The sequence below is a fragment of the Mirounga leonina genome, unplaced genomic scaffold (genome assembly GCF_011800145.1).
Source record: "Mirounga leonina isolate KUSES-001 unplaced genomic scaffold, KU_Mleo_1.0 Mir_91, whole genome shotgun sequence".
Classification (NCBI taxonomy): domain Eukaryota; kingdom Metazoa; phylum Chordata; class Mammalia; order Carnivora; family Phocidae; genus Mirounga; species Mirounga leonina.
The window spans coordinates 39,452,869-39,480,390 of record NW_023270839.1 but is presented as its reverse complement, the minus strand read 5'-3'; the positions used below and the strand labels follow the sequence as shown (position 1 = coordinate 39,480,390).

General features: G+C 41.5%; 1 protein-coding gene across 1 annotated transcript; it reads left to right on the top strand.

Moving 5' to 3' along the window:
• Positions 1-4,826: 4,826 nt before the first annotated feature.
• Positions 4,827-27,066, top strand: MTFMT (mitochondrial methionyl-tRNA formyltransferase). The gene is made up of 9 exons (XM_034994700.1): positions 4,827-5,073; positions 7,097-7,306; positions 9,185-9,307; positions 10,911-11,013; positions 12,223-12,298; positions 17,482-17,573; positions 24,636-24,714; positions 25,570-25,652; positions 26,802-27,066. The coding sequence occupies exons 1-9, from the start codon at positions 4,853-4,855 to the stop codon at positions 26,997-26,999; spliced, it is 1,185 nt and encodes a 394-aa protein (XP_034850591.1). The 5' UTR covers positions 4,827-4,852; the 3' UTR covers positions 27,000-27,066.
• The last annotated feature ends 456 nt before the right edge of the window (positions 27,067-27,522 follow it).

The window sequence follows — 27,522 nt, the reverse complement described above, 5'->3', positions numbered from 1 at the left end:
TTTCAATTAATTAGGCTTATCAGAATATAAATATAAGCAGTATAAATATAAGGACTTTGGAAATTTCAATTAATTAGGCTTATCAGAATATAAATCCAAGCCTTACATGAGCTAAAATGTTATGTTGGCATTTTACTCACACTGTAATAAAAATCAGAGCCTTAAAAATTGGAGTATACTGGCACACCTGGGTGGCTCAATCAGTTGAGCATCCAACTCTTGGTTTCAGCTGGGGTTGTGATCTTAGGGTCATGAGATTGAGCCCGTCCCCCTGCCGCCCCCTGCCCCATGGGCTCTGTGCTCAGTGTGGAGTCTGCTTGAGACTCTTTCCTCCTCTTCCTCTGCCCCTCCCCACCGTGCTTGCTTTCTCTCTTTCTCTCTCTCTCAAATAAATCTTTTAAAAAGTAAAATAAAAGTCATATACGGAAAAATTTCTTAGGACTGGCCTAATATCTATTTTGATATCTTTCATTCCCTATGTTATCTTGGTAACCAGACACCTTTTATTAACTAAAACTCCATTGTTCTCTTTTGAACACTTGTTTCTTTTTTCCTCCTTTTATTTTCCCAGCTTTTTTTTTTTTAAGGCTTTATTTATTTCTGAGAGAGAGTAAGAAAACGAGCCAGGGGGGGGCGCCTGGGTGGCTCAGTCGTTAAGCGTCTGCCTTCGGCTCAGGTCATGATCCTGGAGTCCTGGGACCGAGTCCCCCATCGGGCTCCCGGCTCGGCGGGGAGCCTGCTTCTCCCTCTGACCCTCCCCCCTCTCATGCTGTTTCTCTCTCGCTCGCTCTCTAATAAATAAATAAATAAAATCTTAAAAAAAAAGAAAAGAAAAGAAAACGAGCCAGGGGGAGGGGCAGAGGGAGAGAGAGAAGCAGGCTCCCCACGGAGCAGGGAAGCCAGACGCCAGGATCCTGTGATCATGACCTGAGCTAAAGGCACACACTTTAACTGACTGAGCCACCCTCAGAAGGTGCCCCTTCCCAGCAGTTCTTGAGACCCTTATTCTAAATTTTTGTAAATGGTTACCAATCTCTAGACCAGTCAAATTATGAGTTCCATTTAACATGAAAGGTATTACTATCTTGTCAACTTCCTTGCAGAGCTAGGAAAATGTACTTTACAAAAAGAAATATTCCTTCCCTTTGTTAATATTGTACAGCTCTTTTGCCTGGGGGAAACCAAAGATTTTAAGATTTGATCTCTTTACATCCATTTTGATATTTCGCTTGGTTTACTGGGGTTAACTATCAGCAGCAAAGGAAAACTTCCTGCTTCTCATTCCTGTAGTACCACATCTGCCTTCCCTTCCTGGGACTCTGACATCCATCAGATGACATGTGACGTCTCCAGTCTCTCTCCTCAAGGACACCGAGTCCTGCGGGCCGCAAGCTGCCTCCTAAGCTCTCACCTGGGATGGGAAGACACCTGGGCTCCTAGTGAGGGACAGTCTGCTGCGCACAGAAGAGCCTCCTAACTATTTGTGTCATCACCTGTACGAGGTGGATGGGTTAGTGGGGAGACAGCCTCTCCCGGTCTGTCCCCAGCGGATGGCCTTGCAGCCCCAGTGCTGCTGTAGAGAGCAGCTGGACGGCTTAAGGAGGAACATCTACTGAGACCACATGACGCAGTAACAACACTGACAGCCCATTCCGAGCAAAAGGTGCTGGAGCCGGTGAATCGGCCATCGCGCTCAACGACAGGAAATGTTGGTGAGTAGCACACCCTGGCGGACTTCTGATGCAACTACAGTCAGGAGAGAGTACTACACGGACCTTCCCACCAACGGGCGGCACCCCAAAAGACATTTCCCTGTGCGGCGCCCCGGGGTTCGGTTCCTGACCTTGGCCCTGGCCCTGGCCCGATACCTGGTTATGGTAGACCTTCTCCTGTCACATGTGGCATTGTCTCCCAGACCACATTCCGGAATTCTTGTGGGTTCAGGCATTGGCCATTTTACCAATCAGAGCTCTGACCATTCTCCTCCCTGTGCCCCTGCTCCCTCTTTCCCAGGGCTCTTGCTGCTCTATCTTTTTGACTCTCAGCACCAAAGGGCTGCTCACACACACACACACGGAAACTGACTCTCTGGCAGGTTTCTGCACTCCTCAAAAATCATACACACACATTCAGGGTGAGGATGGGATGATGGGGACCAGGGAGAGGAGATGCTTCCTGCTTCCTCTCATTCCGGATCAGCTCTCTCACCCTCCAGACATTAAGGTCACTCCTATATTCTAGATTTCCTCCAAACACCTCCACTTGATTCTCAGCACTTTCACTTTCCAAGCATTTGAAGCTGAAACATCGTCAGAGTTATCACCAAGCAGGCTTGCTCTCTGTCAGTGACCCTGCTCTTGTCTTGTCACCCAGACTCAGAACCTGGAGCAAGTTCATGGATTCAGCATACATAGACACTCCATTCATCAGGAGAGAGAATTTTCTGGAAACTGGAGCACCAGAGTAATATGATAGGCCTCTTGGATGTGCTTTCTGGACATTCTTAATTTATTACCTAAAACTCCTTGCCATGAGGTGCTGGCTTCCTCATCTTCTCTGTGTATTTTGTGGTAGCTCCAGCCCTGGGTTTTCTTGGGCTTGGAAATGGACTTCCCCATACATTCCTAACTTACTACCATGAGCTTCGGAAATATTTCCATTTTAGCGTCCTGGGAAAACTTCAGCCGTTACAATAATATTATGTTGAGTTTTTTAAAAAGAAGTGCTGCAAATCAAAAGACCATCCACTAGAAAATAAGATATCAATGGCAGGAGACAACCCTGTGGAGGAAAGAAAACAGATTGGCTTTGGCTCCTCAGAAGAAGCAGTTGGCAGAGGGCGCAGCTCTGGGGAGCTGGGCTAGCTGTGGAGACGTGGAGTGCTGAAAATAAATCAAATGTAGTATAACACAGGCTAACTCAAGGACAGAAATGACATAAACACAAACATAAAGAGTCACACTTTAGACAGGGGCCAGATTCTAGGGTGGAAACTCAAATGACTATTTGGGTTGCATTTATAGGTCGCGTTGTATGGAAAATGACCATTTTTAAAAATATTAGAATCAGGGGTGCCTGGGTGGTTCAGTCGGTTAAGTGTCTGCCTTCGGCTCAGGTCATGATCCCAGAGTCCTGGGATCGAGCCCCGTGTCAGGCTCCCTACTCAACAGGGAGTCTGCTTCTCTCTCTCCCTCTCCCTCTGTGTGTGCTGTCTCTCTCAAATAAATAAATAAAATCTTTAAAATAAATAAATAAATATATTAGAATCCTATTCCACTTACTTACAAAGGATACTGAACCAAAACTTGATTGAAGGCATGGAAGGTTTGGGGTCTCATCTCCCTCTCTTCATTTAGATGAGCAGAATCACTGAAATACAGTCTCTCCATTCCTCTTTGCCTCTCTCTTTTCTATTCAACACACAGGTGAATTTGTCAATGTTGATGCATAATCAGACAACTTTCTTCAATAATTCCAAACTATGAGAAGTAGCAGTTCCCACAGAGCATTAAGGAGGCACCACATGGAAAAACACATTAAATCCATTCAGGCAAGAGCTCGAGGCTTCTGGGAAGATATCTGAACTTGGCATTGAAGAATGGATATCATTTAGAGAAGTGATATGAGGAGGGCAGTCTAGAAAGAACTACAAGCAGGGGCGCCTAGGAGGCTCAGTCGGTTAAGCATCCGATTCTGGTTTCGGCTCAGGTCATGATCTCTGGGTGGTGGGATGGGGCTGCGCCTGTTTCAGGCTCCATGATGGGCTGCTTGAGAATCTTTCTCTCCTTCTGTCCCTCCCCCTGTTCACGGGCTCTCTCTCTAAAATAAAAATAAATACATCTTAAAAAAAAAAAAAAGAACAGCAAGCAAAGGCACAGAAGCAGGAATGTGCAGAGCTCATAATTTGGAAAGAAGGACTGACCCAGTAGTCACTGGGTCTAAGACTGTGTGATGGGGAAATGTGGTAAGAGTAAGACTAGAAAGGAAATTTAGTCTCCACTCCGTAGCCATACACAAGATGTGTGACCATACATGAGAAGGTCATTGTATGGGTCTCTGGAATACAGAATGTAAGCACTAAAGTTCCTTGCAGTTCTTTTGGGGACAGCTTCCCCTGCTTTTTTCCCCTGAAAATCTCCCTTATGGTAAGTATCCCTCTGTGTGGGAGGGAACCCACAGGATAGGGGCAAGAGTGGGGCCTTAGATTCATCAGAATGACTGTGAGCAAGTAATTGAGCTCAGTTTCCTCGGTGCAAAATGGGGACTTTCACTTGCCTAGTACATAAGGATTGCCCTGAAGACCAAATGGTAAGGATAGCAGATTTGAAGCAACTAGCTGAACTAGCTGTCAGGACCTTAGGTAGGTAATTCCCTTCACTTCACTGAACCTCGGATTCTCTTCAGTAAAATGGTTGGATAATATCTACCTTGTATGCTTGATATGAGGATTAACTGAAATAATGGGTATAAAATGCTTAGCCAAAGCATGGCATACAGTAAATATTCAGTAAATATTAATTATCATAATTACGTAATAAATGATATTTCATTGTCTGAAAACACATGATTTGCTCCCAAGAGAGCTCTTTTGGGGAAATTGCCTAAATCGTGCAAACAAATGCAATAAAAGCCGTGGGGAGGCTCGAGCCGGCAAATTCCTACCGGAGCTCGAGCGCAGGCGGGTCACGCCTCCAACCACACAGGCCACACCTCCAACCACACAGACCACGCCCCAAGTCGCTAGCAGACCACGCCCATCAGCTCTCCTCTCCGGCCCCACCCCTCCGGCCGAGCACGCGCACCCCCCTTCTACCTCGGGCGCCTGCGCAGGATAGGCCACCCCCCGGAGGTCATGAGGGTGCTGGTTCGGCGCTGCTGGGGGCCCCGGCCGGTGGGTGGCGGTCCGGGCGGTAAGCCGAGCCCCCAGTGGCGAGCGCTGGCCGGGCTCGGCGGCTCCCCTTGCGGGGAGGATGGCCGGGGCGTCCGAGTCCGCGAGAAGCCGCCCTGGCGGGTGCTCTTCTTCGGCACGGACCAGTTCGCCCGCGAGGCGCTGCGGGCGCTGCACGCCGCCAGGTACCAGGGCCGGGGCTTGGGGGGCCCGGCTGCCCAAGGCGCTGATGCCGAGCCTGTGCGGCCGGCCCCGAGGGTTTACCCTCCGCGCCAGCGAAAGCAGCAGAGCCGGAAGGGTCTGGGCCCAGATCTCCGCGTCTCCAGGCGCCCGGAAGGTGCACGGCACCCGCCTGGTCCCTCCGGTCTACACTCCCTCACCGGGCTCTGTCTCTCGTTCTCCAAGCGCTAGCGGGTGCCCCACGTGCCAAGCCGGCGCTAGTCGCTTTGCACACATCGCCTCTGTCCTCTGCCACCACCTCCTTGCCCCATTTGTGTGTAAGGAAACTGGAGCTCAGAGAGGTTAAGCGATTGTCCAAGGTCATCAGCTGAGCAGGTCGGGCCTTGAAACGGGTTCTGACTTCGAAGGCCTCCTCTTTCCAATTCCTCCTTCTGCCTCTATTCATTTAATTTGTACCCTCCAATCCTCAGGGCTTCTTACCGGGCACATGCACACCCATGTCTCACTTCTCCGCTCCCCTCCCCATCTCCTCTCTGTATACAACGGGACCCAGTTTTCTGGGGCTGAAATGAGGACACAGTCCAAAAACGAACTATTTCCAACTGAATAAATTCATAAATCAGAACTCTTAGGTATTCATTTAGTATTTCTACGATTTAACAAATGCCATTTACTGGGGTGGGGGAGGGGATTGAGATCCAACCTGTTTTGAGAGTCCATGCTATATGGTGGCTTGACCCAGCTATACTGCTCTGCCTGCCTTCTCCCAACCTCCATTTGTTATTTTTCCACAGCATTTTTTCCTGATGCACCCCCCACACTCATTTGTCATCTCCATCAAGTCTTCTTCACAGCAGCCCCTTCTATCGACAACCCCATCAATCCCCTCCTATCATATTCCTCCCTCCACCACTCTGCTCTGTGCACACACCCTGAAACGCTCCCTTCACACATGTTCCTTCTGCACACCCTCCATGATGTACTCTCCACAAAATGCTTTCCGCAGATTGTTTCCAGAATCTCATGGCATGTGACCTTTCTGCTGATGCTTTGCTTGGCAGCTCCATTACTCCTGTGCTTTGTCTTTAGGGCCCTCCTATATACTCCTTTTCTCATAACTCCTCAACACGTGATGTAGTAACTGGTAAATAACACCCTCTGGGCACTGGACTACGATGCAGCAGGTAAAAAGAAAGAGGTAGTACTACATGTACTGCTATGGAATGATGTCCATGGGATATATTTTGTGTGTGTGTTTTTTTTTAAGTATTTGTTGGATCGAGGGGCGCCTGGGTGGCTCAGTCAGTTAAGCGGCTGCCTTCAACTCAGGTCATGATCTCAGCCCCGTGTCGGGTTCTCTGCTTAGCGAGGAGTCAGCTTCTCCCTCTCCCTCTGCCCCTCCTCCCTGCTTGCCTCCCGTGTGCGCTCTTTCTCTCTCTCTCTAATAAATAAAATCTTTCAAAATAAATAAAATAAAAGTATTTCTTGTTTGGCTAACACATGGTTGTGGTACAGAATTCAAAAGGTTCAAAGGACATACAGTGAGAAGTCAGTCTTCCACCTCTATCTTCCATGTCCAGTTCCTCTCTTCAGAGACAGCCACTGTTTTCAGTTTCTTATTCTAGAAATGTTTGCTGGATATACAAGCAGATGTATATTTGACCCACTTTTTTAAAAGACTCACATAATAGTAATATAGTGTTGTTAAGAGGGAAAAACCAAAATGTAGAGCAGTATAAGCAATATCCTATTTGTGTAAAATGTACCATATGTTTCTCTTTGCACAGGAAATTTCTAGAACCATGCTATCCAAACAGTAGCCATTAGCCACGTGTGGCTCTTTAAATTACAAATAATTAAAATTAAATAAAAAACAAAAACTCAGTCTCTCAGTGTACTAGTTTTTAATCATTTACCCTTAAATGTCTCATGAATCTAACCATAAAAGTACTATGGAAGTATGTGAAGTACTTTAGCTTTGAGTCATTGTCCTAACACTCCTATTTTCTTCTAATCTTTCCAACTTAGAGAAAACAAAGAGGAAGAGTTAATTGAAAAATTGGAGGTGGTCACAGTGCCCTCCCCATCCCCAAAAGGACTACCAGTGAAGCAATATGCTGTCCAGTCTCAGCTTCCAGTGTATGAGTGGCCAGATGTGGGATCCGGAGAGTACGATGTTGGAGTAGTAGCTTCATTTGGCCGACTTTTGAGTGAGGCTCTTATTCTTAAATTTCCCTAGTAAGTTTTTTTTTTTAAGGGAATATAGTATAGAGGCCTTGATCTTTATGTATGGGCCTGGTGTCTAAAGTGCATGATTTGAATTCTAATTCTGCTTTCTTTACTATTTTAAGATAAAAAAATTTTGTTAGTGTCATGAATTGTTGAAATGTGTGATGCTCTTGATCTCTGGGCTCTCACCCACCTTCATTTAAATTCCATATAGATGCTGACAGTTCCCCAATGTGTCCCTCCAGTTCAGATCTCTCCCTGAAATCCAGGCCCCTGATACCCACCACCTCCTGCACACTTCTGCTTGGGTGTCTGATAGGCACCTTACATTTAAGATGTCCTAAACTACATTCCTGAACTTTTGCCCAAAACCTGCTCCTCCCCAAATCTTCATCTCAGTAAATGGCAACTCCACCCTCTGGTTGTTCGGACTCAAAACCTTTCAGTGGCTCGTGATTCCTTCTCTCACGCCACACATCCAGTCCATCAGGAAATCTTATTGGCTCTGCCTTTGAATTCTAGATAGAATTCACCTGTCGGGTTCTGCAGTAGCCCCTGCCTGATGTCTGCTGCCCTTGGCCTTCTCAGTCTTTTACCAACCCAGCAGCCAAAGTGATCCTTCTAAAGCAGAGGCTGGATCATGTCACTCTGCTCAACGTTCTTACACAGAAGTCATCAAAATCCTTATAGGGGCCTGTAAGGACCTACCTACTGACCTTGGTCCCCTCCTGGCTGTCTGGCCTCATCTCCTCGTGTTACTCCTCAGGTTCACTCCACTCCAGCCACACTAGCCTCTCTGCTGTTCCTTGAACTTGCTGAACATTTACCTTCTTCAAGATACTACTGTTTCCTCTGCCTGGAATATCTGCATAGCTTATTCCCTTACCTCCTCACGGCTTTGTTCAAGTGTCTCCTTATTGGTAAAACTTTCTGTGACCCCTGTGAAAACTTTTGTCTCCCACCCAGTACTCCTACCTCTTCTCTGCTTTATTTTCCTCCACAGCCCTTAGAACCATCTGGCAAACTTTTTACACAGTTTTGTATTGCTTATCTCCCGCTCTTGGCATGTAAGCTCCCTGAGGGCAGTATTTTTCCTCCTTTGGTTCACTGTCGCTTGTATTCCCAGCACATGGACTGTGCTCAGTAAATATTTGTTGGGTGAATGAGGTGGGTCTGAACAGTGGAATTTTGAGTATAAGACTCTCGTATACATGCACTCTCAAGTGCATATTCCTGCGGTGGAGAGATCATCAAACTAATCAGCTTACTTAGTAAATGATTTAAATTGTTCATCTATGGGCAATAGGTGTGTTGGGATAAACAGCAAAGGTGAATAGATCATTGGATGGGGATTCAAGCAGCTTGTTTTAGGCATTCTCTATGAAAACTAAATGAAACAGGGTAATTGGACTAAACTATAATCACGTTGTCCATGAGATGCACAGGAGGGTTTGAGTGCTTCTCCTCCTAGAGTATAAAAGGTGTTTTTTTGCTTTTACTTAAAAACTCCCAGGGATGCCTGGCTGGCTCAGTCGGTGGAGCGTGTGACTCTTGATCTCGGGGTTGTGGATTCGAGCCCCATGTTGGGTATAGAGATTACTTTAAAAATAAAATCTTTAAAAACTCTCAGACATCACAGACTGTTGTGGAACATCTTTGGGACAGTGAATAGTTGTTCTTTTTCTGTTTTTAATTGAGTTTCACTGGTCTCTTATAAGAGAGTAAACAATCTCTGGCTCCCTTTACAGGTGGTATAAGACTAGATTCAACTTTGTTTTTCAAACTTTCTGGGGAAGTGTAATGATGAAAAGTCGCATATTTGTTTAGGTCACAGGAACTAAATGGTAAAGCCCACTTGCACACTAATTTCTGCCTTTTCTGACTCAGTGGCATCTTGAATGTCCATCCCAGTTGCCTCCCGAGGTGGCGTGGTCCAGCCCCTATAATCCATACCGTGCTTCACGGAGACACAGTTACTGGAGTAACTATTATGCAAATCAGGCCTAAAAGGTAGAAGATATTTTCTTGTCTCTAGACTTTGTGGTTTTGAATGTTGATGTCAGTCTGTTTGGAGGGGATGTGGAAGTGGATGAATGGATGGTGCTCACTAATTCCTCTAACTCCAGAGTGCCTTCCCTCTCTGTCTTTTCCTGGTTGCTAATATAAACTATATGTGGCTTGGTGTTATGTAGTGCCTCTGTAAGTCCTTCTGAAATGTTTGACTTGTTAACTGGAAGAAATTATAGTACTAACAGCCGGATTTCTATAAAGAACATTGTGCAAATGAGAGATGGATTTTTGTATATGAGTTGTAATCAATCTTGGTTCTGCTGGCCTTGGTTTCTATGGTCAAAAAATTTTTGGAACCTGAAGACTACAGTATATGCCAGTGTGTATTTATCTTAAACATTTGATTTTTTTATCCTACTATAGTCTAAAACAGGATTATATTAAGCTTCTATCTGTTATCACCTAATGTCCCCATAGAAAATTCACAACTTCACGAGAACAACTGCATACTTGGGATTTGCTTTAACTTACTTCAGAAAACAAGAGGGACAGATGAAATGAGTTGTAAAACTTTGATAATTCTAAACTCTGGATGATGTTATGGGGATTCAAGAGACTACTCACTCTGTTTTTTGTGGATGTTTGTAAAATAGTAAGCATTTTATTAAAGCTCTCAGGTTGGAAATAGAATTAACAACCACAAAGTTAAGTATTTAAAATGAAGCGTATTTCTGGGGCACCTGGGTGGTTCACTCATTAAGCGTCTGCCTTCAGCTCAGGTCAGGATCCCAGGGTCCTGGGATCGAGCCCCGCATCGGGCTCCCTGCTCAGCGGGAAGCCTGCTTCTCCCTCTCCCACTCCCCCTGCTTGTGTTCCCTCTCTCACTGTCTCTCTCTCTCTCTCTGTCAAATAAATAAATTAAAAATCTTTAAAAAAATAAAATAAATAAAATGAAGCATATTTCTAATAAAAGTTGATAGCCAGTTTTTAGGGAGCTTAGTGTAAAATGTAAGACTGTGGGAATGCAAATACACTTGTACCTACTTATAATCACCAATGATTAGAATCCAGGCAAAACTCTTGTCCTTTATTGGGGAGAGTATGTGCTATGGTGAGCAATGTGAATTGTGTAAGAGTGACGAATCACAGACCTGTACCCCTGAAACAAATAATACATTATAAAAGTAAATTAATTAATTAAAAAAAACTCTTGTCCTTTGAGAAAGGAAATATAGAAAGAAATCATTATGAATTTTTTAATGGTACTTCCTTGGAAAATAAATTTTTTGCTCTATGTCCTCATTGTATAAATAGAAGCTTTTAAAATACTGTTTATTACTAAAGGTGGAATTATTTGCAGCTGCAATTAAATCCCTGATATGCAACTTCCCATACTTTTCTCCTTTAGAAAAAAAATAGATTTAAAATCTGAGTACAGGCCAGATTTTGCTTTCCCTTCTCTTAAACTGACGTTTCTCTTTTGCTAAACAGTCAAATCCACAGCCAGGGTTAAACTATCCTTGTGGTATGTAAACACTCATGTAGATAAACCTGTTGATCTGAAGGAATGGTAATGTTGTTATTTGCTTTTGATTTTTGGTAGGTTTGATGTCGGCCCAATTCTCAAACAGGAGGCGGTTCCTGTGCCACCTAAGAGCACCGCCAAGGAACTGGAGGAAGTGCTGTCGAGACTGGGGGCCAACATGGTACGGTTCTCTAACATCCCACTGCTTTGTGCTCATTTCCTGGGTCTCCTGCCTGTCAGTGATGCAAAGAACACTTCTGTAGTGCGTCATTTTCAGCTTTTTGTTTCTTTTAATTGATTTCTCTCCCTGCTTCCTAAAATTGAGGTTGGCATTGCTCATGTAAGTCTTTGGGAAATGTACAGAGTGGGGACTTAATACAGGCTCTCCTGAAACACGTGACCTTCTGTGGGCCCCCGAGTTCCAGTGAGGCCATTAGACGCTGCTTCCCAGTTTCAGCCTCCGGCTCTCAGACTGGCCTGGCGCCCCTGTCAGACTGGCCAATAGCCATCCCCTCAGTGACCCTGCATTCCTCCACTTCTGCGCCTGCGCTGAGGTCACTGCCTCCATACGCCCTGGAGTTCTGCTGACCCCCTCGCTGTAAATGAACTCTTTGGCTTTGTATAGCTCGAATCTGCATACAGGAGGTCTGAGTCAGCGCTTAATAACCAAATCACTGATTTTCGTATGAACTAGTTAATTTTCTGTGGAGGGTAGTTTTTCCCCAACTGTCTAGATGGTGCTTCCCAATCTAGGCACTCGCCTCAGAAATGGTATTGTAAGAATAGTGGCTCTCGTTTTTCGAGCACGGGCTTGTGTGCCAGGACTATTCGGGATCCTCTGTAGACTTATTTTTTTTTTACCTTCCCAACAAACAGACTTTGAGGTAGCCTCTTACTGTCGCCAGTTTTTAAAGATGATGAAGGCCACACAAGTCAAGTAACTTTCTCCTCATACCACGAACCTCACAGTAAACGTGGACGCCTGACACTATTCCCAGAGGAGGAGACAAGCTGGTGGAATTGGGATTTGAACCCAGAACTGTGTGGCTCCAGAGTACATTTTCCTTCTTTGAGGCTCCACTGCCTTCCCTCCTAGGAGTTAGAGTGTGGATTCCCGAGCACACATTGTCCTGACAAGAAGAGCTTGCATAGCCAGCAAAGCTCGGCATTCTCTGGAAGCACATCTTTGCTCTGTCCTCTGCAGAGAGCAGCATCTCCACTGAGACGCCATTGAGGAGACTTGTCTCATCACAGCTTAAGGCAGTTGACCGCCCTGCCCTGCCACACACCTCCTTCAAAGCTTTCCATAATGTCATGGTACTCAATTATGATGTATCTCTGCTTTTGTTCTTTTCATCTTGCATATGTTGCTCTCCCTTTTTTTTTTAAGCTTATTTCAGTTTTGAGAAATTTGCCTGAGAGTTTGAGCAGTGGAAGGCAGCAGCCAACTGAGGGAGTGACACATGGTGAGTGAAGGCTGCAGAGACCCTTACCCCTTCACGCGGTTTTTGTCTGTCATGATAGCACCTGAACGCTCTGACTTCACTGGCACATTGCCCTTGATTTTGACTAAAGATTGAGTGCCCACTTGTATGTCCCTTTCCAAAGAATGGCTGGTATAGTCTCCCTTTTCCTCTTTTTTTTTTTTAAGATTTTATTTATTTGACAGAGAGAATGAGAGAGAGAGCACATGAGAGGGGGGAGGGTCAGAGGGAGAAGCAGACTCCCTGCCGAGCAGGGAGCCCAATGCGGGACTCGATCCCAGGACCCCAGGATCATGACCTGAGCCGAAGGCAGTCGCTCAACCAACTGAGCCACCCAGGCGCCCCTCCCTTTTCCTCTTAACATGTAGTCTCTTGAAGGATTGGAAATTTTTTCCCTATTCTTTATATTGAAAAGTACCAAACACAGAGATAAGTTAAAAGATGATGAATACCAGGGCACCTGGGTGGCGCAGTCAGTTAAGCATCCGACTCTTGGTTTTGGCTCAGGTCATAATCTCAGGGTCATGAGATCAAACCCCACATCGGGTTCTGCATTCAGTGGGGAGTCTGCTTAAGATTCTCTCTTCCTCTCCCTTTGCCGCTCCCTCACTCTGTCTAAGGTAATAAGATAAATAAATAAATCTTTAATTAAAAAAAAAGATGAATACCTGTTTAACCCAGACTCAGTAATGATTAATCATTAATATTTGGTCATATTTTCTTTCTCTATGTGTATGTGTTTATTTAGTATACATATATTTTAAATTTCTGCTTTCCTTTGGAAGTATGCATCATAACCTTTCATTTGTTCGTAAATACTTCAACATGCATCTCTCTTTTTTTTAAATTTTATTTATTTATTTGTCAGAGGGAGAGGGAAAGGGAGAGGGGGAGAGAGGGAGAGAGAGAGCACACAAGCAGGGGGAGCGGCAGGCAGAGGGAGAAGCAGGCTCCTGCTGAGCAAGGAGCCCAGTGCGGAACTCGATCCCAGGACCCTGAGATCAAGACCCAAGCCGAAGGCAGACGCTTTACTGACTGAGCCACCCAAGATGCTTTCTTGACTGAGCCACCCAAGCATCCCTCAACATGCATCTCCTAAGAGAAATGAATAGTTCCCTAATAGCGTCTAATATCCAGTACATAAATGTTCCTAATTGTCTAAAAACTTATTTTTTAGCTGTATAGTTATTCAAACTAGTATCTAATTATAATTAGTTGGTATGTCTCTTTAATCCAGAGTAATTCCTCCATTATTTTTCCCCCTCCATGTCATTGACTTTTTGAAGAGAATAGGCTAGTTGTCTATTTCCTTCTAGTGTTGTTTAACTTGTTTTTCTAGCCTTTATATTTCTTGTGAATTGGAAATTCTAAAGGCTTGATTAGACTTAGGCTTGAAGTTTTTGGAAAGAGTATTTCATAGATGATATTGTGTCCCAGTGGTATTTGTTTCAGTTTGTTTTTAATTTTAAGGATTGCTTTTTATTTTTATTTATGATTTATTTCTTGACTATGTAAAACATTTACATGATTCAAAAGTCAAAACTGTTTAAAAGGATATACTCCGAGAAGTGTCACCTCTCTCTGCTCTAGTCTTTGGATGTCACATCAGTGAGCCATAATACCAGGTTGCATCAAGGCTGGTGAAGTTGAGTTTGATCACTTGGTTGAGTCCATTGTAAAGATTTGTTTTTCCCTTTGCAGTTGGCAGGTAATCTGTGGGGTAATGCTTTGGCACCATGCAAACATCCTGTTCTCTAACAACCTTTCACATAATGATTTTGGCATGGCTTGGTGCTTCTTCCCTGAATGAATTATATCATTAGGGATTGCAAAATGGTGATTTTCCAGTTCCTTTTACCTTTAATATTTGGCATTATTCTGTAAAGAATAATGTAAAGAATATTCTGTAAAGAAGAGCTTTTCCTCACTAATTGAAGATGAATCTTAGTTCATCCTAAAATGGCAGGATCAATGCTTAATTCTTTCTCTACCAATTTTTAGAGTAAGAAGTTGGTGCCACCCTAGGTGGCTCAGTCGGTTAAGCGTCTGCCTTCGGCTCAGGTCATGATCCCAGGGTCCTGGGATCGAGCCCCGCATTGGGCTCCCCACTCAGCAGGGAGCCTGCTTCTCCCTCTCCCACTCCCCCTCTCTCGCTGTGTTCCCTCTCTCTCTGTCAAATTAATAAATAAAAATCTTAAAAAAAAAAAAAAGTTGGTGCCACAATCACCTTCAATTATGGTGGCAAATGAGTTTTTTAAATTATGATTTGACTCATGGATTTTCACTTATTGTGTTTTACAGTTAATTATATTTATAATTCTTTGTCCTGCTCAAGTCATCCCAAATTTGGCCAGTGGGAGCCCCCTAAAGTTGGGTCCTGAATCCTTTTGACAGCCTCAACTAGTTTTTGAGTGCTTCCTTGCTTTCTTTTATAAGATGTCCCAGACTCACCTTATGAATTCTCTGTCCCATGTTGGAATGAACCATCTCCCCCTTGTTTGTTTTAGTGGGGGGTGGTATTTAGAAGCCATCTGGTACAACAGTGTGTTCCAAGATAAGGTGTCAATGGACAAGGTGAGGCATTATATTTTTTAAATAATATTTGAGTTCATACCATTACTGATTCAAATATTTAAGATTTTATTTATTTGAGAGAGAGAGAGCAGGGGGAGGAGCAGAGGGAGAGGGACAAGCAGACTCTGGGCTGAGCATGGAGCCCAATGCAGTGCTCGATCCCACAACTCTCAGATTATGACCTGAGCTGAAATCAAGGGTCACTCAGCTGACTGAGCCACCCAGCACCCCCCGCCATTCAAATTTTGAATTTCAGGGTTTTTCTTTCTTTTTTTTTTTTTTTTAAGATTTTATTCATTTATTTGACAGAAAGAGACACAGTGAGAGAGGGAACACAAGCAGGGGGAGTGGGAGAGGGAGAAGCAGGCTTCCCGCTGAGCAGGGAGCCCAATGTGGGGCTCGATCCCAGGACCCTGGGATCATGACCTGAGCCGAAGGCAGACGCTTAACGACTGAGCCACCCAGGCGCCCCAAATTTCAGGGGTTTTCTTATATTTTAAACTGAATATCTTTTCAAAAGTTAATACTGACCTATTTATTTAATTGCTAGGCATAAAATAGTTTCAAAATTACAACACCAGTGGTATTAAAACAGTAAAATTGCTGAGTAATATTTCATATTCCTCTGCAGGTTTTTTTTGTTTGTTTGTTTGTTTTTGCCCATAGACTATATCCTGCTAAGAGTATGCAATCAGAGTACTGTGTCCAAAACTTACTGGAGATGATGATTATTTTTCCCATGTGGTTTTGTTACCCAGTTTGATATATAGTTAGGTTTATTTGTTTCAGTTTGTTTTCAATTTTCAGAGTTGCTTTTTTTTTCTCTTTATGATTAAACTTTATTTTTTGAATCATATAAAACATCTCTATGATTAAAAAATTTAAGCTTTTGAAAAACTATACTCAGAGAAGTCTCACTTCCATCCCTAGCTGCTCCTCCCTGTTTCCCTCCATGAGTGAGTATTTTTTTTTTTTTTTTTAAGATTTTATTTATTTGACAGAGAGAGACACAGCAAGAGAGGGAACACAAGCAGGGGGAGAGGGAGAGGGAGAAGCAGGCTTCCCTCCCAGCAGGGAGCCCGATGCGGGGCTGGATCCCAGGACCCTGGGATCATGACCTGAGCCGAAGGCAGACGTTTAACCATCTGAGCCACCCAGGTGCCCCCATGAGTGAGTATTTTTATGAGTTTATGATTTAGCCTTCCAGTTGTTTCCTTTTATCAAAATAAGCAAATATCACATATTTTTAAATTGATTTTTCCTTTATTCTTTCACAAAACGTGGCATAAAATATATACTCTTTTGTACCTTTGGTTTTTTGGGTTTGTTTGGTTGGTTGGTTTTTGTTTTTGTTTTTACTTAACCGTGTACCCTGGAAATCCTTTCCTATCAATAAGAAGAGATTTTCCTTGTTCCTCTTTATGGCAGCATAGTTCTCACTTATGTGGATGTATCATAAGTTATTCAACAGATCCCCTGTTGATGGACATTTTGTTTGTTTCCAAACTTTTGCTATTTCAAATAATGGCCATTATAAATAACTTGAAGCATATGTTACTTCCAAATCCAATAGATGAGAAATTGCATCTTGGAGTAGTTTTAATTTACATTACTCCTGTGAGTGAGGTTGAGGATCTTTTTGTATGTTTAAAGACTACTTGGGATTTCTTTTTTCCAGGAAGGAGCATTATATCTTTTGCCCATTTTTCTATCACATTTTTGGTCTTTTTCTTCTCAGTTTTTAGGAGTACTTTATTTGATAGATATAAATAAATCTACATAACAGATATAAAGTAGTCCTAGATATTATATTAATATTACATAGATATATATTTTAGATTACATGTAATTATAAATTTTATATTTGTTATAAATAGATCTAAAGTATTGTGATAAAAATTACAAATACTTTCTGGTTTGTTTTTTGGTTGTTGTGTTGTTGTTTTTTAAGTAATCTCTAAACTCAACGTGGGGCTCGAACTTACAAACCCAAGATTGAGAGTCTCATGCTCTACAAACTAAGCCAGCCAGGCGCCCCTGTCATTTGTTTTTAGACTTGATTTATGACCTTTCTTTTTGTCTTACAAAAGTTTATTTTTATTAAAAGCTTATTTTTATGTAGTCATATTTGTCATTCTTTTCTTTAATTGCTTCTGGATTTTGAGTCATTGTTAGAAGGGCTTTTTCTACTCCCAGGTTACAAAGAAATTCACCCATTTTTCTTTTAGTATTTGTATGATTGATTTATTTTTACTTTATATTATGGAAAATTTCAAATATATTCAAAAGTTGAGAAAATAATACAAGTTCTCTTGTATCATTCAGCATCAATAGTTGCCAGTTCAGGGGCGCCTGGGTGGCTCAGTTGTTAAGCGTCCACCTTCGGCTCAGGTCATGATCCCAGGGTCCTGGGATCGAGCCCCACATTGGGCTCCCTGCTCGGCGGGAAGCCTGCTTCTCCCTCTCCCACTCCCCCTGCTTGTGCTCTCTCTCTCAAATAAATAAATCAATAAAATCTTAAAAAAAAAATAGTTATCAGTTCATGGACATAGAATCTGATATTTATTCTTGCTCTTGGCTTTGTCCTGTAGCCCCTAAGATTTCTGCTGGTACCAGCTGTATAAAATGGGAGGAACAAACTTCAGAGCAAATACTCAGACTTCATCGTGCCATTGGAACTATAGTAAGTTGGAAGTCAGATTGCAGTTTTACCTAATTGTGTGTGTGTTTAATTCATTTTCAAAATACTTTTACTTAGGAATGAATCTCAGCTAAACCTAAGAATCCTGAAATTCATTTTATTCTTAAAACTTTTAATCTGATAAAATATACATAACATAAATTTACCATTTTAACAATTTTTAAGTGTATAAATAAGTAGCATTCAGTACATTCATATCATTGTGCAGCCATTGCCACTATCCATCTCCAGAACTTTTTCATTGTCCCAAACTGAAACTCGGTACCCACTGAACACTAATTCCCCCAGCCCCCTTCCTGTAGTCCCTGGTAACCACTATCCTACTTTCTGCCTCTTAGAATTTGCTTATTCTAGGTACCTCATATAAGTGGAATCATACAATATTTGTCCTTTTGTGTCTGGCTCATTTCACTTAGCATAATGTCCTTAAGGTTCATCCATGCTGTACCATGTAGCAGAATGTCATTCCTTTTTAAGTCTGAAAAATATACCACATTTTGTTTATCCATTTATCAGTCAGCGGAGGTTTGGGTTGTTTCCCCCTTTTGGCTATTGTGAATAATGCTGCTGTGAACACTGGTGTACAAATATGTTCGAGTCCTTGCTTTCAAAAATTCTTTTGCGTATATGAAATTCATTTTTTAAATATTCTTTAAACTTCAAGTTTTTATATGGGCCTTAGAATTCACAAAGCACTTTTCTTTTTTTTTTTTTAAAGATTTTATTTATTTATTTGAGAGAGAGAGAATGAGAGAGAGCACATGAGAGGGGGGAGGGTCAGAGGGAGAAGCAGACTCCCTGCCGAGCAGGGAGCCCAATGCGGGACTCGATCCCGGGACTCCAGGATCATGACCAGAGCCGAAGGCAGTCGCTTAACCAACTGAGCCACCCAGGCACCCCACAAAGCACTTTTGAATATACATATATATTCTGCAGTTTCCCATAACCAAGTTTTATTACCCATTTCATAGATGAGAGGAATGAAAGTGAAGCAATGAACTTCAGGGTGCCCCATCATAAAATAATGAATCTAAATTTTCTAATGCCTAGTCCAGTGCTTTTCCCAGTATATCTTTCTGCCCGTAGCCATTTTTTTACAACTGAATTCTTAAATCCTCAATTTCTACAGATGGTACACAAAGTGGAGTTGTAACTGTAACTTATTAAATAGTTCTTTATTTATACTTATAGTATTTATTAAATACTTATTAAAATACCTGGGGCACCTGGCTGGCTCAGTTGGTGGAGGGTATGACGCTTGATCTCAGGGTTGTAAGTTCAAGCCCCACATTGAGGGTGTAGAGATTACTTAAAATCTTTTTTAAAAATTAAAAAAAATACTTATTAAAAAACCTGAGTTCGATTCTCAGTTCTTTGACAAATGTATTGGGTTTTTTTCCCCCTTCATTTTGATAGCCTCTTGGGTTGTTTGAACTTGGGGCCTATCAAGTGTGGGGTTTTTAATGGGCCACCTGTTATTAACATTGATTAAGATGGAGACCTGCCACTGCATATTTCTAGCATGCCAGGTTCTTCAGTGAGGATCTCAACCTCATGTGTGGGTATCATCTGATTTTAAGTTGATGAAATTGGGTTTAAAGTAGAGAATGCATGGTTACTGAATATTGCTCAAGGTCACATTGCTAGTTAGTGAGAGGCAGGTTTTGAACCAGATCTGTCTGACTTCAAACCCAGTACTTTTCCCACAGAAAAGCAGAATGGCATAGAGAAAGGAACATGGACTTTAGAGCCAGGCAGAGCTGGGTTCCATCTTGTCTCTGCCACTTCCTAATTTGATAGACTTGGGAAAATTATTTAACCTCTGAGCTTTAGTTTGTTCATCTGAAAATTAGGGCTGATATAATGTATATAAAGCATCTAGTATAGATTCTGGCAAAGAGTAGGTACTCATTAAATGTTATCTGCTGGGCGCCTGGGTGGCTCAGTTGGTTAAGCGACTGCCTTCGGCTCAGGTCATGATCCTGGAGTCCTGGGATCAAGTCCCGCATCAGACTCCCTGCTCAGCAGGGAGTCTGCTTCTCCCTCTGATCCTCCCCCCATCTCATGCTCTCTCTCTCTGTCTCATTCTCTCTCTCAAATAAATAAATAAAATCTTTAAAAAACAACAACAACAACAAAAATAAATGTTATCTGCTATTATTCATGCATTCGTTAAGCAAAATTGTTTTTAAAGATTTTATTTATTTATTTGTTAGAGAGACAGAGAGAGTACAGCAGGGGGAGCGGCAGGCAGAGGTGGAGGGAGAAGGAGGCTCCCCGCTGAGCAGGGAGCCCAACGCAAGGCTTGATCCCAGGACTCAGGGATCATGACCTGAGCCGAAGGCAGATGCTTAACTGACTGAGCCATCCAGGCGTCCCTATTATGTGTCAGGCATTGTACCAGGTACTAGAGATAAAGATGATGTGAGAAGGCAGAAACAAATAAGCAAATAAATAAAAATACCAGGTAGTGTGATAAGTTCTTTGATGAAAATTAAAATAGGAAAACGTGATAGACTAACTGGCGGTTATTTTAGATTAGGTAGATGGGGAAGGCATCTCTGAACTGACATTTAAGCTTTGATTTGAAAGACAGTAAGGAGCCGGTCATGCCAAGATGAGGAAAATGGCATTCCAGGCGGAGGGAGCAGCTAGTACAAAACCTAAGGTAGGCTAAACAAGATAAAGACTTCACAAGAAAAGAAAGCCACAAATCAGTATCCCTTATGAATAGAGCGGCAAAAATTCTCAGCAGAATTAGCAAACTATATTAAACAACATATAAAAAAGGATTATATACCATGACCAAGTAGGGTTTATATGAGGAATGCAAGGTTGAATCAACATACAAAAACCAACCCATGTAATACACCATATTAATAGAATAAAGGGCAAAAGCCACATAATTTACTCAATAGTTGCAGAAAAAGCACTTGACAAAAGTCCAACACCCTTTCATGATAAAAATGTTCAACAAACTAAGAAGGGAACTTCCTCGGGGCGCCTGGGTGGCTCAGTCGGTTAAGCGTCTGCCTTCAGCTCAGGTCATGATCCCAGGGTCCTGGGATTAATCCCTGCTTCAGGCTCCCTGCTCCGCGGGAAGCCTGCTTCTCCCTCTCCCACTCCCCCTGCTTGTGTTCCCTCTCTTGCTGTCTCTCTCTCTGTCAAATAAATAAAATCTTTAAAAAAAAAAAAAAAGGGAACTTCCTCAACCTGACAAAAACCCACAGCTAACATCATATTTAATGGTGAAAGCCTGAAAGCTTTCCACCTAAGATCAGGAACAAGACAAAGATGTCCACTCTCACCAATTCTATTCAACATTGTGCTGGAAGTTCTAGCCAGGGCTATTAGGCAAGAAAAAAGAAACAATACGGAATCAGACTGCAAAGGAATAAGTTAAACTCTATGTGCAGATGACATGACCTTATATATAGAAAATCATAAAGAATCCAAAAGAAACTTTAGAGCTAATAAGCAGTAAAGAAGACCTAAGTAAATGGAAAGACCTCGTTGTTCATGGGTTGAAAGACTTAATGTTGTTAAGATGGCACTATTCCCCAAATTGACCCACAGATTCAACACAATTCCTATAAAAATTCCAGTTGACGTCTTTGCAGAAATTGACAAGCTGATCCTACAATTCATATGGAATCCCAAGAGACCCAGAATAGCCAAAAAATCTTGAAAAAGAAGGACAAAGTTAAAGAACTCACCCTTCCTAATTTCAAAACTTACTGCAAAGCTACAGTAATGAAGACAGTGGGATACTGACATAAGGATTGACATATGGTCAATCGCTTTTTGATAGGGGTACCAACATAGTTTGATGGAGAAAGAATAGTCTTTTTTTTTTTTTTAAAGATTTTATTTATTTATTTGATAGAGACACAGCGAGAGAGGGAACACAAGCAGGGGGAGTGGGAGAGGGAGAAGCAGGCTTCCCGCGGAGCAGGGAACCCGATGTGGGGCTCGATCCCAGGACCCTGGGATCATGACCTGAGCCGAAGGCAGACGCTTAACGACTGAGCCACCCAGGCGCCCCAAGAATAGTCTTTTAACACATGGTGCTTAGACAGCTGGATATCCACAATCAAAAGAAATGAATTTGGATTCCTACCTCACAAACTCCAAATGGATCAGAGACCTAAATATAAGAGCTTAAATGGTAAGACTCTCGGAAGAAAACATACGGGTAAATCTTCATGACCTTGAATTAGGCAGTGGTTCTTAGATATGTTGCCTACAGCCCAAGCAACCAAACTAAAAATACAGAAATTAGACTTGAAAATTAAAAACTGTTGGGGCTTCAAAGAATACTATCAAGAATACGAAGAGACAACCTATAGAGTGGAAGAAAATATTTGCAAATCATATATCTGATAATGGTCTAGTATCCAGAATATATAAGGATCTCTTACAACTCTACTACAAAAAGACAAATGTGATTAGAAAATGGGCAAAGCATCTAAATAGGTATTTCTTCCAAGAAGATCTGTAAATGCCCACTAAACACATGAAAAGATCATTTTCATTAGTCATTAGGGAAATGCAAATCAAAACTGTACAGAGATACCACTTCACACCACTAGGATATCTATAATTTAAAAAACAGACAATAAGTATTGACAAGGATGTGGAGAAATTTAGAACCTTCATACATTGTTGGTAGGAATGCAAACTGGTGCAGGTGCTATGGAAAAGTAGTTTGACAGTTCCTCAAAAAGTTAAACACAGGGGTGCCTGGCTGGTTCAGTTGGTAGAGCGTGCAACTCTTGATCTTGGGGTTGTGAGTTCAATCCCCACATTGGGTGTAGAGATTACTTAAAAACAAAATCTTAAAAAAGTTAAACACAGTCACATTACCATAAAATTGATCCTTATCTTCTGCAATTCACCTTTCCTCTTCACTGAGAAAAAGCTTGTGCTATAAGAGAAGGTGAAATTTGATTCCTAGAGCTGCCATTTACTAACCAAGAGCAAAACCCGTATCTTTGGGTTTCTGCTTTTTTACCTCTAGAACAGGGTTAATAACCATGTCCACAACTGCCAAGATCAAAGGAGATAAACTTGTGAATTAAATCCATGCAAACATATGATTTTGACAGTAATGATGGTGATACTGAAATGACTATATTCTTAACATCCCTTTCCTTTCTGCAATGCTGTGATGATAAGGTGAGGATGAGCTTTACCCTCTTCAAGAACAAGAAGTACATATTCTGAACAAGAACTATGTACCTAGTATATTTATAACTCTCAGTAAATACAAACCTTTCTTTAGTCAGCATGTGTGTTCTTTGAAAGAAAAAAGTTACACATGCAAAAATTGTTTCCTGACTCTTACTGGAAATGGGTGAAAGGAAAATAAGCCAGCAAATTATAGAAGAGGATATTGTACCAAAACATATTTTATGTAAGATCATGAACACCTATGAATTTTTCTTCAAATTTATTTAATTCTTTGATGTCAACGTTCAAATCTTTGAAACAATCTAACTCTTGTGAAAAATTAAATGTCCTCTTTAGGGAAGGTCATAAAGAGCACTGAATGCTGAGAATGAGAAAACCTAGATTCTGGTCCTAGGCTCTACCTGTGTCTAAACTTGGGAAAATAGCTGCATTTCTCTGGGCCTTTCTTTTCCTTGTCTATGAGATAGAGGATTGAGCTACAGTCTGAAAATAAATTTATTTACTTCAGAAATTTGAGAGAACTTATTTCCTGGTACATGTTAATTTTTATTAGTCTGAAATCAAAATGTAACGGAAGTGGCATTTCACACTGTGGGGAAGGGTGAGATGGATTATCCAGTCAAGAGGGTTGGGACAACTGAACTGGTTAGCTATTAGAGGGGGAGGCCCTCAAATCCTGCCTTTCAAAGTCCAAATAAAATCTAGATGGATCAAGCATTTCAATGTAAAAGAGTGAAACCACAAAGAACAGAGGGAAAAGCACAGTTGAATAATTTTATAATATTTAATAATCTTAAAGTGTGGGATAGCCCTTTTTAAGCCTAACATGAACCACTAGAGCCAAGAGAGAAAAAAACTGGCTAATATTACTCCATAAAAATAAAAACACTTATGCACGGGGAAAAAATTACTGTACCCAAGTTTAAAAGTCCATACACTGGGAAAAATTGCTATTAATAGTAGCAAGAAATTGAAAATAATTGAAATGTCCATCAGAAAGCTATTCGTTGCATAAATTATGGTATAGTCAAGATGGGAGTACTGTGCTACAGATATAGAGGGAAATAGACATGCATGCACTGATGAAAGTTGTCCATGCTTCATTCGTTAGGCAAAAAAGCTCCTTGTAAGAGTACGTTCTAGATTTTTGTAATATTTGCAGGAAAAAAAATACAAGGATATACACATCACATTGTTAACAGTGGTTACTTCTCAGGATGGGAGTACAGAATAATTTCTAAATTTTTTAAAACTTCTTTTAAACGTTTTATTAATTTAAGTAGCTCTATGCCCAACATGGGACTCAAACTCACAACCCTGAGTTCAAGAGTCATAAGCTCCTCCGACTGAGCCACCCAGGTGCCCTAAACATTGATTTTTATTTTATTTTTATTTATTTATTTATTTATTTTTATCTTTTTAAAGATTTTATTTATTTATTTATTTATTTATTTAATTTATTTATTTGAGAGAGAGAATGAGAGACAGAGAGCATGAGAGGGAGGAGGGTCAGAGGGAGAAGCAGACTCCCTGCCGAGCAGGGAGCCCGATGCGGGACTCGATCCCGGGACTCCAGGATCATGACCTGAGCCGAAGGCAGTCGCTTAACCAACTGAGCCACCCAGGCGCCCTAAACATTGATTTTTAAAATAGTGTTTAAGGTCTTATCAATCTTGGAGACTGATGTAGAGGGTCACATCTGTATTCTGTTTCATAAGATTTAGAGACTTAGTTCCCCATTCTTCTGTAACTGGGAGAGAAGTCAGACCAAATTAATGCAAAACAGTAGTTGAAAGGGGTTTGGGGGTTGAGTGTATTCCATTATAATACCTTCTTTAATTTTATTTGCAGATTCCGTTGCAGACTCTCTGGATGGATAATACCATTAAACTTCTGGATTTGGTAGAAGTTAATAGTTCAGTCCTCACTGGTACTAACTTTTGAATAGCTGATGAATAACTATACTCCATTTGAAAATGTGTCTGTTTTACCATAGGTTACATTTACTAAAAACAAGGATTCTTTTAGTTTGTGTCAGTTCAGTAATGATAATGGTTTACACTCATTTATTGTCTTATTCTTTGCAGTGTCCATTCTCGTGTATTTTTTCACTCAGTCATCCTAAGAATGTGGGAAGTAGGCACAGCAGTCTTACTATCCCATTTTAAGCTCTGTGATTTCCTACACTAAGGTTTTCAGGGAGTGCAGAATGACTTGGTCATTTTCATTCTGCTGAATATCATAATGAAAATCCCTGGGCAGCTCAGTGAGAATCCTAGGCCAGGGTGTAGCATTTCATGACAGTCCGTTCTGAGGCCCATCAGTGCCCTCCCAGTATGGTGGACTGAAGGAGTGGGAGCCACAGAAGGAACTGGTCCAGCTCAGAGGGAGTCGGGGTTCCCCAGGAATCTAATTTGTTGGATCATGGATGGAAGGGCCAGCTTAGATCGTAAGCTTCCTGTATACCTCTCCACTGGTAGCTAGTTATTTCCCCCAAATGGTCAAAACTTCTAAATTCGACATTTTTAGGTTGATCTTTGGGAGACTGGGTAAAGGACAGGTAAGTTCCTATGTGTATGGAAAGATTCCCTTTGGGTTTGAGATGCACTAGAGCACCATGGCTCCATCACAAGTTTGGATTACAGAGTCAGGGCATCAGCAGGTATGCCCTCTAGTATTAATACTGCCTCCCGGGATGTTTTTTTTTTATTTTTAAGCACCATGAAGTTGCTTAATTATTTATTCTCTCTCATATCCTTCTTCTCCCCACCCCTCAATTCTTTAGATCCAAAATTAAGAGAACAACCTGTTATTCCAGGATCAGTAATATACCACAAACAGTCACAAATACTGCTGGTTTGTTGCAAGGTATATTTTCCTTTAGTTTTAAATTATACTCGTTTTACTGAGTTTATAGTTTATCATTTTTAGTTAAGACTTCACTCAACTGTTTATCCATCAGAGTGAGCCACTGGACAGTTTAATTTTTCTTAAGAAATAGTAGAATCTCTAGTATAATTTTTGAAAGTGATGAAGTTTTACCAAGGCATTATTACTGAAAGAAGATTGAGTAAGTTTAGGCTTTCTTAAAAGAAACTTGTATATTCTCAGTGTAATTTAATTAACAAGTTCTTGTTAACAACTAGCAAGTCTTGTTTAACTAGCAACTCATCTTGTTAATATGATGATCATAGAAGATAGCCATAGCGGAGTATCTAGCCAAACTACTACAGTGCAGGTATCCTACTTGCTTTTATTGTTCCATAGTGGTTAAAGAGGAGATTTCTTAACCTATTTAAAATGACTTTCGAACCATTGTTATTTTATGACAATGGCCTGAGAAATGTTCCACATTTCTTCCATTTCCTGGTATTTTCCTTCATATGGTGTTTATGTGCGATGTTTCACGCTCAAGAGGTCGTGTTTAAAATGTGTGATAGGGTGATCTGACCTACACAGACTGTAGATAAAGAGCTCCCACATCAGCCTCTTTTCATCTTTCTTCAGCTTATTCTTGAACGGTATAGGGTCTATATTGCAAATCTGCAGTTTGCTGTCCTAGAAGAAGCTGGGGTTGTCTGAACATGTGAATTTAAGTCCCACGAGTTATGTCACCTCGGACAAATCACTCACCTCCCTGGGCATCAGTTTTCTCTTCTAAAATCAATTTCCGCTGGGGATGATATTGGATCTGCCTACTTTTAGAGTGGTTATATTTTTGATGACCAGTCATAATAAGATACATGGACATTTTCTGAAAACTGTAAAGTACAATGCCAGTATGACACACTTCTTTATTCTGCCCCCTTTATGTAATTTATACAGTTCTGTACATTTGTTACCACTCAGTAATAAACTTAGAGTCAAAGAATCATATATGTTACTTAGTACAGTGCTATCTGCAGCTAGGCATTTGGTAAAGATTTGTAGGTTTTCACGATTTAAAAGTTGTATAAGCTAAAATTTACCACCAGTTTTGCCACCACTGCCTATTCACTGTTTGTCTTTTGCCCTTAGGATGGCTGGATTGGTGTTCGATCAGTGATGCTCAAGAAAACACTAACAGCTACTGATTTCTACAATGGGTATCTGCACCCCTGGTACCAGAAAGACTCCCAAGCTCAACCAAGGCAATGCAGATTTCAGACTCTCAGACTTCCAACAAAGAAGCAGGGGAAAAAAAAAATTGTTGCTATGCAACAGTGCATTAAGTAGTTAGGAAGTAGATGGACAAGAACCTACTACATATTTGTAATTTATTAAAAGCCTTATTTACAAGGAATTACCTTGACTTTCTTTTTTTTTTTTTTTTTAAAGATTTTATTTATTTATTTGAGACAGAGAGAGACAGAGAGCACATGAGAGGGGGGAGGGTCAGAGGGAGAAGCAGGCTCCCTGCCGAGCAGGGAGCCCGATGCGGGACTCGATGCGGGACTCGATGCGGGACTCGATCCCGGGACTCGATGCGGGACTCGATCCCGGGACTCCAGGATCATGACCTGAGCCGAAGGCAGTCGCTTAACCAACTGAGCCACCCAGGCGCCCCATTACCTTGACTTTCAAAGAAGATGACACTGTTGGAGGGGAAGGAAAGATTATTATCAAAAAGATGTATTACCTCACTTCCCATTTTTTGTTTTCACAGTAGTTAAGACTCACTTTTTTTATTTGAATAACAAAAAGAGCTTTAAATAAATTTTTTGTTTATAATGTGAAACTCAAGGAGATTTTATCTTTC

Excerpts from the sequence above, each read along its gene's own strand:
- MTFMT (XM_034994700.1), top strand. The coding sequence starts at position 4,853 with ATGAGGGTGCTGGTTCGGCGCTGCTGGGGGCCCCGGCCGGTGGGTGGC. Across the intron at positions 11,014-12,222 it reads CGAGACTGGGGGCCAACATG|CTTATTTCAGTTTTGAGAAA; the intron begins GTACGGTTCTCT and ends TTTTTTTTTAAG. Across the intron at positions 12,299-17,481 it reads AACTGAGGGAGTGACACATG|CCCCTAAGATTTCTGCTGGT; the intron begins GTGAGTGAAGGC and ends TTTGTCCTGTAG.